The sequence below is a fragment of the Scyliorhinus torazame genome, chromosome 3 (assembly GCF_047496885.1).
Source record: "Scyliorhinus torazame isolate Kashiwa2021f chromosome 3, sScyTor2.1, whole genome shotgun sequence".
In the NCBI taxonomy this organism is placed as follows: domain Eukaryota; kingdom Metazoa; phylum Chordata; class Chondrichthyes; order Carcharhiniformes; family Scyliorhinidae; genus Scyliorhinus; species Scyliorhinus torazame.
This window is the reverse complement of record NC_092709.1, coordinates 6,508,272-6,524,378: the sequence shown is the minus strand read 5'-3', so window position 1 is coordinate 6,524,378 and position 16,107 is coordinate 6,508,272. Positions and strand designations below refer to the sequence as shown.

General features: G+C 48.8%; 1 protein-coding gene across 1 annotated transcript in view; it reads right to left on the bottom strand.

The window, feature by feature from the left end:
* rchy1 (ring finger and CHY zinc finger domain containing 1) overlaps positions 1-15,957 on the bottom strand; it is a 77,336-nt gene extending 61,379 nt beyond the window's left edge. Inside the window, exons 1-2 of the mRNA XM_072495237.1 lie at positions 15,805-15,957; positions 1,146-1,265 (exon numbers count right to left, since the gene is read on the bottom strand). Of these exons, the coding sequence (XP_072351338.1) occupies positions 1,146-1,265; positions 15,805-15,879 (195 nt within the window). The 5' untranslated portion in view covers positions 15,880-15,957. The remainder of the gene's footprint in view (positions 1-1,145; positions 1,266-15,804) is intronic.
* Between the last annotated feature and the right edge of the window lie 150 nt (positions 15,958-16,107).

Sequence of the window (16,107 nt, the reverse complement as noted above, 5' to 3'; positions counted from 1 at the left end):
GTCAGAGGTAGGTTCTTTACGCAAAGAGTAGTGAGGCCGTGGAATGCCCTACCTGCTACAGTAGTGAACTCGCCAACATTGAGGGCATTTAAAAGTTTATTGGATAAACATATGGATGATAATGGCATAGTGTAGGTTAGATGGCTTTTGTTTCGGTGCAACATCGTGGGCCGAAGGGCCTGTACTGCGCTGTATTGTTCTATGTTCTATTATTCTTCTCCATAGTGAACAGGTGCAAAATACTCATTTAATACCTCGCCTATGCCTTTTGGTTCCACTCACAGGTTGCCATTTAGATCCCTAATAGGCCTTACTCTTTCTCTGGTTACTCTCTTGCCCTTAATCTACTTATAAAACACCTTTGGATTCTCCTTTATTTCCCCTCCTTTTTTAAAATCCGCTCCCACAGCCTCGTGAAGGACCTCTATCACCTAGAAGGGCAAGGGAAGCAATAATTCAGACACATCACCTTCAAGTTCCTCTCCAAGCCACACACAACTGGAAATATACCACCATTCCTTCACTGTCGCTGGGTCAATATCTTGGAAATCCCTCCCAACAGCACGGTGGGTGTACCTACACCACATGGACTGCAGCGGTTCAAGAAGACAGCTCACCGCCACCTTCTCAATGGCAATTAGGGATGGACAATAAATGCCGGCATTGCCAGAGACATGTACACACAATTAATTTAAAATTCTGAACCTTAAACAACTCTGCGTTTGCCAAGATAACGTGGCAGTTGAAATATGGATGGTTTCCTTTGAATAATGAGCTAAAATGTAAATCCAAAGCTTGGATCCAAAATTCATTCTGTAATAAATGTGTACAGTAAGTCAAGAGAAAGTGCCAAGAAAGTGGGTTGAGGTAATCAGCCATCTTATTGAATGGTGGAGCAGGTTTGAGGGGCTGCCCGGCTTACTCCAGCTCCTATAGCTTATTTTTTAAATTAGGTGTTGTATAAATACAAATTATTACAGAATTGTTAATGGCAGCATTCTCTGCAATGACAGAAAAGTGGCTGCATTACAGTCGATATGATTAGTTTACACACACACAAACACACATGCAGTGCATCCGTTACAGTTTTGACACCTGAACCTGTACACAGATGTTCTGAGACAGATTGTTCAGTATTTACCAACCTGTTGGACTGTTTCACACTTTGCACATTGAACCTGTGTAACCTTGAAGCGGTCCAGCTGATGGTTTTCTTCATCATCGTGACAGAGCCGACAGATGTAAAATTTCCCACAGCACGGTGCCTGAAAGATGAACACAATTTCTTCTCATCTCTCCACATAAGACATGCTCTATTGTATGTCACATATACTGATGGAATGGGGCAGGCATACTAAGTTAGGTGTGTTGACCATGTGTAAATGAGAATGGACATGTGTATTCCTTTCAGGCTACAATGTATAATTACCCCACTGAAGGTAGGTCAAACGGAGGACCAGAATGCCTGCTTTGTTTAAATGACAGAAAGATTTATATTTCTATCGCACCTTTTATGATTACAGGACATCCTAAAGTGCTTCACAGTCAACTACTTTTGAAATGTTACCTTGGTAATGTAAGAGACGCAGCAGCCAATAAACAACAAGTAATAATGACACAATAATCTGTTTTAGTGATATTGATTAAGAGGTAAATATTGGCCAGAATACTGGGAAGAACTTCCCTTCTTCGAAAGAGAGCCTGGGAATCTTTCACACCCAGCTGAGAGGGCAGATCGATGAGAGAGGAATTGGTAGGTTTGGTAGAACTGGCAAATTTTCAGAGCTAAGCGCTTGTTTGGAAGCAGATTAAAAATTCACAAGAGGTTGCCAGGTATAGTTGTCAGATCAGAACCCGGATGGGTCCCCAGTGTCCTCACTTTTCACCCCACTAGCCTCCGCATTCAAAGGATCATCCTGCACCAGTTCCACCAACTCCAACATGATGTCACCACCAAATACATTTTCCCCTCACTCCTCCTATCAGTCTTCCACAGGGACCTTTCCCTCCGGGATACCCTGGTCCGCCCCTCCAACACCTCATGTGCACCCCCTTCAATTTGGTCTATTGCATTCGCTGCTCCCAGTGCAGTCTACTCTTACATTGGAGAGATTAAACGCAGACTGGTAGACCGCTTTGCAGAACACCTTCGCAAGCAGGACCCAGACATTCCTGTCGCTGCCATTTTAACTCCCCGTCCTGCTCTCTTGTCCGCATGTCCGTCCTTGGCCTGCTGCAATGTTCCAGTGAAGCCCGGCGCAAACTGGAGGAACAGCACCTCATCTTCCAATTCGGCACATTCCTTCCGGACTGAACATCAAGTTCAACAACTTCAGACCGTGAACTCTCTCCTCCACCTTCACCCCATTTTTATTTCTATCAATTTATTTTCATTTCATCTATTGATTCATTTTTCCATCTCCCTTTTCACCCCACTTTCCGTCGTGTTTTTCCCTGACCGCCATCTCTCCTGCCCCCACCCCATTAGGGCTATCTGCTCCCTGTTCATATTAAGAACATAAGAACTAAGAGCAGGAGTCGGCCATCTGCCCCTTCGAGACAGTTCCGCCATTCAATGATATCATGGCTGATATTTTGTGGACTCAGCTCCATTTCCCCTCCCCAACACGATAGCCCTTTATTCCTTTATTCTTCAAAACATTATTGATCTTTATCTTAAACAAAGATATTGCTCCCCTTTTTTCTGCCATTAACACATTCTGATCTCTTAATGTGCAACCACCAACACCCTTCTTAGCCATGCCCACCACCACTTACTTTCCCTTTTTTTTTAAAACCCATTTTATTATAAACTTGTATCAAAGTTCCAGCAAATAACCACCCCAGGAAACATACTTCCCAACAATCAGCTATACAGTTGGTAGAGATTTTTCTCCTTTCTCACCCCCCCCATCACCCACCCCCCTACGACAAACAGCTCCTCAAACACGGTCACAAACATCCCCCACCTTTTCTCAAACTCCCCAGCTGAGCCCCTTAACTCACACTTTATCTTCTCTAGCCGCAGGAAGTCATACAGGTCACCCAACCATGCTGCTACCTCCGGTGGCGATGCCGACCGCCACTGTCAGGATAGGCAACAGCACCTCCTCCACAATAGTCCTCAACACCGGGGTCCGCAAGGATGTGTACTCAGTCCTCTACTGTACTCCCTATACACACATGACTGTGTGGCAAGATTTAACTCCAACTCAATCTGTAAGTTTGATGACACGGCTGTGGTGGGTCGTATCTCAAACAACGATGAATCAGACTACAGAAGGGAGATAAATCACTTGGTTGCATGGTGTACTGAAAACAACCTCTCTCTAAATGTCAGAAAGACCAAGGAACTGACCGTCGACTTCAGGAAGCGCAGCACGACACACACTCCCGTCTGCATCAATGGCTCCGAAGTGGAGATGGTCGATAGCTTTAAATTCCTGGGGGTCACCATCACCAACAGTCTGTCCTGGTCCACTCACGTTGATGCAACAGTCAAGAAAGCCGAACAAAGTCTCTACTTCCTAGAAGCTAAAGAAATTTGGCATGTCTGCATCGACTCTCACAAACTTCTACAGATGTGTCATAGAGAGCAGCCTATCTGGCTGCATCACAGCCTGGTATGGCAACTGCTCGGTCCAAGATCGCAAGAAACTGCAGTGTGGTGAACTCAGCCCAACGCATCACACAAGCTTGCCACCCTCACATTGATTCTGTGAGGGTTTTGCCGACCAGCAAAATACGTCGCCGTGCAATCAGAGAGGCGAAGGCCAAGACATCGGCCTTCCTCCTCTCCATGAGCTCCGGCTTCTCCGAAACTCCAAATATCGCCACCAAAGGGTCCGGGCCCACCTCGTCGCTGACGACACCTCGAAGTCTGAGAACACGCACGAACAGACTCAAAAACAGCTTCTTCCCCGCTGTTACCTGACTCCTAAATGACCCTCTTCTGGACTGACCTCATTAACACTACACCCTGTATGCTTCATCTGATGCCAGTGCTTATGTAGTTACATTGTGCCTTGTGTTGCTCTATTATGTATTTTCTTTTATTCCCTTTTCTTCCCAGGTACTTAATGATCTGTTGAGCTGCACGCAGAAAAATACTTTTCACTGTACCTCGGTACACGTGACAATAAACAAATCCAATCCAATCCTCCTGCTCCACTATCCTGGCTAAGACGGCAAACACTCCCACCCAGAATCTTCCCAATTTTCCACAACCCCAAAACATGTGTGCGTGATTCGCTGGCCCCCGCCCACACCTCTCACACTCATCTGCTACCCCCTGAAAGAACCCACTCATTCTCGCCCGGGTCATATGCACCCTGTGCACCACCTTAAACTGTATCCGGCTCATCCTTGCACAAGATGAAATCCCGTTTACACTTCGCAGTGCCTCACTCCATACTCCCCAATTGATCTCCATTCCCAACTCCCCTTCCCATCTCTCCTTGATCTTCACCACCCGCTCGCCTCCCTGCTCCCCCAGCCACTTACATATATCCCCAATTCTTCCCTCCCTTTCCACATCCGGAAGCAGCAGTCGCTCCAGCAGGGTGCATCCCGGCAATCTAGGGAACCCCTTCCAGACCTTTTGTGCAAAGTCCCTAACCTGAACTCAGTCCCCCTCGGCAGCTCTACCCTCTCCCTTAGCTCCTCCAGACTGGCGAAACGTTCCTCCAAGTACAAATCCCTCACCTTGACCAGCCCCACTTCCCTCCACCTCCTGTATACATTATCCATCCCCCCCGGCTCAAACCCATGATTCTCGCACAGCGGCGTTAGCACTGACATCCCTTCCACCCTAAAATGCCTCCTCAACTGATTCCATATCTTCACCTTGGACTGCACCACTGGGCTCCCTGAATACCTACTCGGAGCCATTGGCAATGCTGCTGTCACCATAGCCCTCAATCTAGACCCGTTACAAGATTCCTCCTCCATTCTAACCCACTCTAGACATTCTCGTTCGCACCACCGGCGCACCTTGTCCACATTCGCCGCCCAATAATAATGAAGTAAGTTCGGCAACGCCAACCCCCCCTGCTGCCTCTGCCTCCATAGCAGGGTCCTCCCCACCCTCGGCAACCATTTACTTTCCCTTTGTCTTTCTGTCCACAACATCTTTGTTAATCTCTCCCTCTATCCAGCCCTTACTGCTCCATCACCACCCACCCCCAAGTATAAATCCCGTCCTATTTCCAGTTCTCTCTAGCATTGAGTCACCCAGTCTCGAAACATAAGCTTCCTTTTATCTCCACAGATGCTGTCAGAGCTGCTGAGAGTTTCCAGCATTTTCTGTTATCATATCAGATCATTAGACTGTGATGCGCTTGCGTAATTTGTTGGATTTGAAAAAAAACACTCCCTTTTGCGATGAATTAATTTTTAAAAATTGCCTTCAGAAGGTGCTGAGCTGCCATCTTGAACCGCTACAATCCTTGAGGTGTAGGTACACCTACGATGCTATTAAGGGGAGAGTTCCAGGATGTTGCCCCAGCGACAGTGAAGGAACAGTGATATATTTCCAAGTCAGGGTGGTGAGTGACTTGGAGGGGAACCTCCAGGTGGTGGGGTTCCCATGTATTTGCTGCTCTTGTCCCTCTAGATGGTGGTGATCGTGGGTTTGGAAGGTGATTTAAGGAACCTTGGTGAGTTGCTATAGTGCATCTTTAGATGGTACACGTGGCTGCCACTGTTCGTCTCTGATAATGCTGTCTGCCTTCCTGAGGCAGCGGGAGGTGTAGACAAAATCAATGGGAGGATGGCAAGCTTGTGTGATGCGTTGGGCTGAGAAACTCTGCAGTTTCTTGCGATCTTGGACCGAGCAGTTGCTATACCAGGCTGTGATGCAGCCGGATAGGATGCTCTCTGTGGCACATCTGTAGAAGTTTGTGAGAGTCGATGCAGACATGCCAAATTTCTTTAGCTTCCGTAGGAAGTAGAGACGTTGTTCGGCTTTCTTGACTGTTGCATCAACGTGAGTGGACCAGGACAGACTGTTGGTGATGGTGACCCCCAGGAACTTAAAGCTATCGACCATCTCCACTTCGGTGGCATTGATGTAGATGGGAGTGTGTGTCGTGCTACGCTTCCTGAAGTCGATGATCAGTTCCTTGGTCTTTCCGACATTTAGAGAGAGGTTGTTTTCGGTACACCGTGCAACCAAGTGATTTATCTCCCTTCTGTAGTCTGATTCATCGTTGTTTGAGATACGACCCACCACAGTCGTGTCATCCACACTTCGAGATTGAGTTGGAGTTAAATCTTCCACACAGTCATGTGTGTACAGGGAGTACAGTAGAGGACTGAGCACACATCCTTGCGGGCCCCAGTGTTGAGGACTATTGTGGAGGAGATGCTGTTGCCTATCCTGACAGATTGTGGTCTGTTGGTGAGGAAGTCAAGTATCCAGTTGCACAGGGAGGGGTCAAGTCCAAGATCGCAGAGTTTGGTTATTAGTCTTGTAGGGATAATGGTGTTGAAGGCGGAGCTGTAGTCTATGAACAGCAGTCTGATGTAGGTGTCCTTGTTGTCGAAGTGTTTGAGTGTTGATTGTAGAGCCAGGGAGATAGCGTCTGCTGTGGACCGGTTACAGTGAAACGCAAACTGCAGTGGATCGAGACCGTCTGGGAAGCTGGCATCTGCAAACATTCCCACTTCTGACCTTATGATGGAAGAGAGGTCATTGATGAAGCAGTTGAAGATTGTTGGGCTAGAAGACTACCCTGAGGAACTCCAATAGTGTCCAAATTTGTATTTGGAGGAAGGGTTGGCCAGTCTGGAGGAGCTAAGGGAGAGGGTAGAGCTGCCGAGGGGTAGTGAGTTCAGGTATCTGTAGGTTAGGGACTTTGGACAAAAGGTCTGGAAGGGTTCCCTAGGTTGCCGGGATACACCCTGCTAGAGCTACTGCTGCTTCCAGATGTGGAAAGGGAGGGAAGAATTGGGGATATAAACAAGTGGCTGGGGGAGCAGGGAGGTGAAGATCAAGGAGAAATGGGAAGCGGAGTTGGGCGGGAGATCAATTGGGGAGTATGGAGTGAGGCACTGCATAGGGTAAACGGGACCTCCTCTTGTGCAAGGATAAGCCTGATACAGTTTAAGGTGGCGCACAGGGTGCAGATGACTCAGGCGAGAATGAGTGGGTTATTTCAGGGGGTAGCAGATGAGTGTGAGAGGTGAGGGTGGGGACCAGCGAATCATACGCACATGTTTTGGGGTTGCAAAAAATTGGGCAGATTCAGGGCAGGAGTGTTCGTCGTCTTAGCCAGGATAGTGGAGAAGGAGGTGGACCCAGACCCTTTGGTGGCAATATTTGGGGTTTCTGAGAAGCCAGAGCTCATGGAGAGGAGGAAGGCTGATGTTGTGGCCTTCGCCTCTCTGATTACACGGCGACGAATTTTGCTGAAGTGGTGGTCGGCATCGCCACCGGGAGTAGCGGGTTGGTTGGGTGACCTGTACGACTTCCTGCGGTTGGAGAAGATAAAGTATGAGTTAAGGGGCTCAGCAGGGGAGTTTGAGAAAAGGTGGGGGATGTTTGTGACCGTGTTAATAGAACAATACAGCGCAGTACAGGCCCTTCGGCCCACGATGTTGCACCGAAACAAAAGCCATCTAACCTACACTATGCCATTATCATCCATATGTTTATCTAATAAACTTTTAAATGCCCTCAATGTTGGCGAGTTCACTACTGTAGCAGGTAGGGCATTCCACGGCCTCACTACTCTTTGCGTAAAGAACCTACCTCTGACCTCTGTCCTATATCTATTACCCCTCAGTTTAAAGTTATGTCCCCTCGTGCCAGCCATATCCATCCGCGGGAAAAGGCTCTCACTGTCCACCCTATCCAACCCCCTGATCATTTTGTATGCCTCTATTAAGTCTCCTCTTAGCCTTCTTCTCTCCAACGAAAACAACCTCAAGTCCATCAGCCTTTCCTCATAAGATTTTCCCTCCATACCAGGCAACATCCTGGTAAATCTCCTCTGCACCCGCTCCAAAGCCTCCACGTCCTTCCTATAATGCGGTGACCAGAACTGTACGCAATACTCCAAATGCGGCCGTACCAGAGTTCTGTACAGCTGCAACATGACCTCCCGACTCCGGAACTCAATCCCTCTACCAATAAAGGCCAACACTCCATAGGCCTTCTTCACAACCCTATCAACCTGGGTGGCAACTTTCAGGGATCTATGTACATGGACACCTAGATCCCTCTGCTCAGCCACACTTTCAAGAACTTTACCATTAGCCAAATATTCCGCATTCCTGTTATTCCTTCCAAAGTGAATCACCTCACACTTCTCTACATTAAACTCCATTTGCCACCTCTCAGCCCAGCTCTGCAGCTTATCTATATCCCTCTGTAACCTGCTACATCCTTCCACACTATCGACAACACCACCGACTTTAGTATCGTCTGCAAATTTACTCACCCACCCTTCTGCGCCTTCCTCTAGGTCATTGATAAAAATGACAAACAGCAACGGCCCCAGAACAGATCCTTGTGGTACTCCACTTGTGACTGTACTCCATTCTGAACATTTCCCATCAACCACCACCCTCTGTCTTCTTTCAGCTAGCCAATTTCTGATCCACATCTCTAAATCACCCTCAATCCCCAGCCTCCGTATTTTTTGCAATAGCCTACCGTGGGGAACCTTATCAAATGCTTTGCTGAAATCCATATACACCACATCAACTGCTCTACCCTCGTCTACCTGTTCAGTCACCGTCTCAAAGAACTCAATAAGGTTTGTGAGGCATGACCTACCCTTCACAAAGCCATGCTGCCTATCCCTGATCATATTATTCCTATCTAGATGATTATAAATCTTGTCTCTTATAATCCCCTCCAAGACTTTACCCACTACAGACGTGAGGCTCACCGGTCTATAGTTGCCGGGGTTGTCTCTGCTCCCCTTTTTGAACAAAGGGACCACATTTGCTGTCCTCCAGTCCTCTGGCACTATTCCTGTAGCCAATGATGACATAAAAATCAAAGCCAAAGGTCCAGCAATCTCTTCCCTGGCCTCCCAGAGAATCCTAGGATAAATCCCATCAGGTCCCGGGGACTTATCTATTTTCAGCCTGTCCAGAATTGCCAACACCTCTTCCCTACGTACCTCAATGCCATCTATTCTATTAGCCTGGGGCTCAGCATTCTCCTCCACAACATTATCTTTTTCCTGAGTGAATACTGACGAAAAATATTCATTTAGTATCTCGCCTATCTCTTCAGACTCCACACAATTTCCCATCCCTGTCCTTGACTGGTCCTACTCTTTCCCTAGTCATTCGCTTATTCCTGACATACCTATAGAAAGCTTTTGGGTTTTCCTTGATCCTTCCTGCCAAATACTTCTCATGTCCCCTCCTTGCTCGTCTTAGCTCTCTCTTTAGATCCTTCCTCGCTACCTTGTAACTATCCATCGCCCCAACCGAAACTTCACACTTCATCTTCACATAGGCCTCCTTCTTCCTCTTAACAAGAGATTCCACTTCCTTGGTAAACCACGGTTCCCTCGCTCGACGCCTTCCTCCCTGCCTGACCGGTACATACTTATCAAGAACACGCAGTAGCTGATCCTTGAACAAGCCCCACTTATCCAGTGTGCCCAACACTTGCAGCCTACTTCTCCACCTTATCCCCCCCAAGTCACGTCTAATGGCATCATAATTGCCCTTCACCCAGCTATAACTCTTGCCCTGCGGTGTATACTTATCCCTTTCCATCATTAAAGTAAACGTCACCAAATTGTGGTCACTGTCCCCAAAGTGCTCTCCTACCTCCAAATCCAACACCTGGCCTGGTTCATTACCCAAAACCAAATCCAACGTGGCCTCGCCTCTTGTTGGCCTGTCAACATATTGTTTCAGGAAACCCTCCTGCACACACTGTACAAAAAACGACCCATCTATTGTACTCGAACTATATCTTTTCCAGTCAATATTTGGAAAGTTAAAGTCTCCCATAATAACTACCCTGTTACTTTCGCTCATATCCAGAATCATCTTCGCCATCCTTTCCTCTACATCCCTAGAACTATTAGGAGGCCTATAAAAAACTCCCAACAGGGTGACCTCTCCTTTCCTGTTTCTAACTTCAGCCCATACTACCTCGGAAGAAGAGTCCCCATCTAGCATCCTCTCCGCCACCGTAATACTGCTCTTGACTAGCAGCGCCACACCTCCCCCTCTTTTGCCTCCTTCTCTGAGCTTACTAAAACACCTAAACCCCGGAACCTGCAACATCCATTCCTGTCCCTGCTCTATCCATGTCTCCGAAATGGCCACAACATCGAAGTCCCAGGTACCAACCCATGCTGCCAGTTCCCCTACCTTGTTTTGTATACTCCTGGCATTGAAGTAGACACACTTCAAACCACCTACCTGAACACTGGCCCCCTCCTGCGACGTCAAATCTGTGCTCCTGACCTCTATACTCTCATTCTCCCTTACCCTAAAACTACAATCCAGGTTCCCATGCCCCTGCTGCATTAGTTTAAACCCCCCCAAAGAGCACTAACAAATCTCCCCCCCAGGATATTTGTGCCCCTCAGGTTCAGATGTAGACCATCCTGTCTGTAGAGGTCCCACCTCCCCCAGAAAGAGCCCCAGTTATCCAAAAATCTGAATCCCTCCCGCCTGCACCATCCCTGTAGCCACGTGTTTAAATGCTCTCTCTCCCTATTCCTCATCTCACTATCACGTGGCACGGGCAACAACCCAGAGATAACAACTCTGTTTGTTCTAGTTCTGAGCTTCCATCCTAGCTCCCTGAAAGCCTGCCTGACATCCTTGTCCCCTTTCCTACCTATGTCGTTAGTGCCAATGTGGACCACGACTTGGGGCTGCTCCCCCTCCCCCCTAAGGACCCGGAAAACACGATCTGAGACATCACGTACCCTTGCACCTGGGAGGCAACATACCAAACGTGAGTCTCTCACGCTCCCACAAAATCTCCTATCTGTGCCCCTGACTATAGAGTCCCCAATTACTAATGCTCTGCTCCTCTCCCCCCTTCCCTTCTGAGCAACAGGGACAGACTCCGTGCCAGAGGCCCGTACCCCATGGCTTACCCCTGGTAAGTCGTCCCCCCCAAAGCGGTATACTTGTTTCTCAGGGGAACGACCGCAGGGGATCCCTGCACTGACTGCTTTTTCCCAGTCCCTCTTACAGTTACCCACCTATCTCCAATCTTTGGTGTAACTAATTCCCTGAAGCTGCTATCTATGACCCCTTCTGCCTCCCGAATGATCCGAACTTCTTCCAACTCCAGCTCCAGTTCCCTAACTCGGTCTTGGAGGAGCTGGAGATGGCAGCACTTCCTGCAGGTAAAATCAGCAGGGACACTAACTGCATCCCTCACCTCAAACATCCTGCAGGAGGAACATTGCACTCCCTTCCCTGCCATTCCTCCAACTTTCTACCGAGATCTGGCTAACAACTAAATTAAATTTTTATAAAAAATAATTATAATATAATAAAATATGGTACTTACCTCAGACCAATGGGTTTTATTATTAGGTTAGAGGAGGAGGGCGGGTGGGAGACACTACACGTGTAGTGTCTCGGGTTTCCTCTCCACCAGAATTTATTGGTGAGGGTCTTCCCAGACGTCCGCGGGTCGACTTCCTGTTCCCGCCTAAAAAAACTAATTTAAAACAAAAAGAAAAATTCTCAGCTCCTGCTGAAATTGACTAACAAGCCAGCTCCACTCCCGCCGAAATCGACTGGCCTGCCCCTGCAAAGACAAGTGCTTTTAAAGGTTGACTTACCTCCCAGCAGCCACTTCCGCAATGCTCCCGCTGAAACTGACTCACCAGCTGATTCTCCCGCCGAAATCGACTGGCCTGCCCCTGCAAAGACAAGTGTTTTTAAAGGTTGACTTACGTCCCAGCAACCTCCTTCCGCAATGCTCCCGCTGAAACTGACTCACCAGCTGATTCTCCCGCCGAAATCGACTGGCCTGCCCCTGCAAAGACAAGTGCTTTTAAAGGTTGACTTACCTCCCAGCAACCTCCTTCCGCAATGCTCCTGCTGAAACTGACTCACCAGCTGATTCTCCCGCCGAAATCGACTGGCCTGCCCCTGCAAAGACAAGTGCTTTTAAAGGTTGACTTACCTCCCAGCTACCTCCTTCCGCAATGCTCCCACTGAAACTGACTCACCAGCTGTTCTCACGCCGAAATCGACTGGCCTGCCCCTGCAAAGACAAGTGCTTTTAAAGGTTGACTTACCTCCCAGCAACCACCTTCCGCAATGCTCCCGCTGAAACTGACTCACCAGCTGATTCTCCCGCCGAAATCGACTGGCCTGCCCCTGCAAAGACAAGTGCTTTTAAAGGTTGACTTACCTCCCAGCAACCTCCTTCCGCAGTGCCCCCGCTGAAACTAACTCACCAGCTGATTCTCCCGCCGAAATCGACTGGCCTGCCCCTGCAAAGACAAGTGTTTTAAAGGTTGACTTACCTCCCAGCAACCTCCTTCCGCAATGCTCCCGCTGAAACTGACTCACCAGCTGTTCTCACGCCGAAATCGACTGGCCTGCCCCTGCAAAGACAAGTGCTTTTAAAGGTTGACTTACCTCCCAGCAACCTCCTTCCGCAATGCTCCCGCTGAAACTGACTCACCAGCTGATTCTCCCGCCGAAATCGACTGGCCTGCCCCTGCAAAGACAAGTGTTTTTAAAGGTTGACTTACCTCCCAGCAACCTCCTTCCGCAATGCTCCCGCTGAAACTGACTCACCAGCTGATTCTCCCGCCGAAATCGACTGGCCTGCCCCTGCAAAGACAAGTGCTTTTAAAGGTTGACTTACCTCCCAACAACCTCCTTCCGCAATGCTCCCGCTGAAACTGACTCACCAGCTGATTCTCCCGCCGAAATCGACTGGCCTGCCCCTGCAAAGACAAGTGCTTTTAAAGGTTGACTTACCTCCCAGCAACCTCCTTCCGCAATGCTCCCGCTGAAACTGACTCACCAGCTGTTCTCACGCCGAAATCGACTGGCCTGCCCCTGCAAAGACAAGTGCTTTTAAAGGTTGACTTACCTCCCAGCAACCTCCTTCCGCAATGCTCCCGCTGAAACTGACTCACCAGCTGTTCTCACGCCGAAATCGACGTTTGAGGAGCTATTCGTCGCAGGGGGGTGGGGTTGGGGGTGGGGTTGGGGTGGTGGGGCAGGGTGAAAAATCTGTACACTGTATAGTTGATTGTTGGGAAGTATTTTTCCAGAGATGTTTATCTGCTGTAACCTGTTTTGATACAGGTTTGTGATAAAATACATTTTTTTAGACAGGGAAAGTGGGCAGCATAATAAAAGACCCTCCCACCTGGGTTATTCCCTCTTCCAACGGGCAAGAGGTACAAAAGTCTGAGAACACGCAGTAACAGATTCTGCCCCATGGCCAGATTCTGTTACTGTTTGATGTGGCAAGTGTACACCTGCAAAAGCCACCAAATAACTTGCATTTATATCACAACCTCAATGTGACAGCTGAATGCACATTCACCAAAATGGAGCAAAGGAACTCAACAAGGATGTGCAAAAGGCCAGAACTGTAACACGATAGTTATCTCGGGGATTATCGGGTCTGGAGTAGGTTAAGGAAGAATGAGATCATGGAGGGATTTTAAAACAGGAACGAGAATTTTAACATTGAGGTGTTGCCAAACCAACTGTCAATGTAAGTCAGTTAGCACGGCGGGTGATGTGTGAACAGGTGCCAATGTGAAAACAGGAATTTACAAATTAAATGATGGCACACAAAGCATGACGAGAAGTGACAACAGGAAGTCAAGTTGTGCACAGATGCATTATATAACATCTAAACAGTGGATAACCAGAAACATTTGCAACAAGGGAAGATATTTGAAAAGAATGATCATTTAAGACTAGGTCTTTGAGATATTGCATTCAAACACAGTACCAAAAATCGTGCCCAGCCAGGAAACAGCAAACTGTTATTGAAACCCAGACACTGTATTATGCAAACCACTGTGCCAAGGTCAAAAGATTTTTTACATAACTTAACAGCTATTTAGGAAAGATTTTACTGATCCCAACACTTTCTATTGCTGTCAAAATCATTTCTAGAATCAGGTCTCGGAGTAGCTTGGCTAGATGTCCTTGCACTTGGGACCATTTCCCCACCAAGTGCTCCTCACTGGTTACTATGCAGTGTTAGGTTATAGAGGATAATCCAGATTCCAACCCCTTTAACAAGTTCAAGAACTGGGAATGAAATGGCTGGCAATGCTTTTTCTTCATATTGCACGGCCCACTGCATACACCGGTCACAAGATTGTTTAATGGTATCAAAGGTCAGGTTGACCCTATACTCATTGAGAATTTAGAAGTATAAGAGGTGGTCTTATTGAAACATTTACGATTCTGTGGGAGCTTGACAAGTTCATTGCTGAATATCAGTGGGGAAATCTAGAATTGGGAGCACGGTTTAAAAATAAGGTCAAAGAGCCATGGTGGTCTACGGCACAGAAAGAGCCCTTCATGTCTGCGCTAGTCAAAAACAACCACCAAACTATTCTCATCCAATTTTCCAGCAGTTGGCCCATAGCCTTGTATGCGTTGGCATCGCAAGTGGACATCGAAATGCTTCTTAAATGTTATGAGGGTCTGTGCCTCCACCTTTTCAGGCAGTTAGTCCCAGAAGTTCCCCCCCTCCCAACTCATCGCCTCTGGGTGAAAAAAATAAAGGTAAATATGGTAATGGTAAGTGAGGAATTGAAAATCATTGCCAGCACCCCTGCTACCTCCCTTGCCTCACCCAGCCTGGTATACATTTCATCTGGTCCTGCAGGTTTGACTACCTTTAAGCCTGCCAGACCACTCAGAACCTCCTCTCTGTCGATGTTAATTTCTTTAATTTTAATCACAATCCTTCTCCCTGATTTCTATACCCACACCATCCCCTTCACTAGTGAACACCAACACAAAGTATTCATTTAGAACCCTACCTAAGTCCTCCGGGAGGTGTTTCCCATTTAAGATGGAGATGAGGAGGGATAGTTTTCTTGCTGCTGGCCATTACGTTTTGGAATTCTCTCCCAAAGAGAGCAGTGGAGGCCGGGTCATTGAATATATTCAAGGCTCAGTTATCTAGATTTGGCGCAATCCAATCTTATCGAATGGCTAAATTGACTCGAGGGGCCGAATGGACCATTCCTGCTCCTGTTTCTTTCTCACGATCTTATTTTGGGGAGCACCACCACCCCCCCCCCCCCCCCCCAAGGCCAATATCTATCCTTCAGTCAGAAGCAACAGGAGGACGGGAGAGGTCAGGCGGGAGTGTTAACTCGACCTTCTCTCCCCGTTGATGCTGCCTGGCCTGCTGAGTATTTAAATAATAATAAAAATTACTAATAATAATCTTTTGGTTTCTTTGCCTCTCAAGGGCGGGGGGAAGAGGGGGGTGCGTCCGTCCGGGGTTCCCGTCCGCGTGCCCTCAGGCTCTGCCCCACCCAACGGGGGGGGGGGGGGGGAGGGAAGAGAAAGGCCGTCAGGTCGTTGTTTGTGGGATCTTGCTGTGCTTATGCTGGGTGCAAGTCAGGGGCAGGGAGGGGCCAACCACTCGGCCCATCCAGTCCGCTCCGCCATTCAATGAGAGCAGAGTTGAGATCCTCCCTTTCCCGCCTTGTCACCCCGCCCCGCATCCAGTGGCGGCGGAAGGCGCTATATAAATGCAAGTCTCTCCTTCCTGCCGGCAATGCTGAGGTGGGGGCGGGTATTCCCCGGGGGGGCTGGGGTTGGGGTTCCCCCGCGGGTCAGGCTTACCTTGAGCAGACAGGAGCGGGAGTAATGGGCGCACTTGAGGAGCGCAGCTCCGGCTCCAGGCCCAGCCACCGCCATCAGCCCGTAACCCTAGAGACCAGCTGGAGCGCGCAGGCGCGGGCGCCGGCCGGCCCGCTCTGCGCACGCGCTACCGGCCGCCCCCCTCTCACTGCGCGCAAGCGCGGGCGCCGGCAGGGCTGACCCCATCGGGTGCCTGCCGGCTCGCTCTGCGCACGCGCTACCGGCCGCCCCCCCTCACTGCGCGCAGGCGCAAGCGCCGGCAGGGCTGACCGCCACTGGGAGACG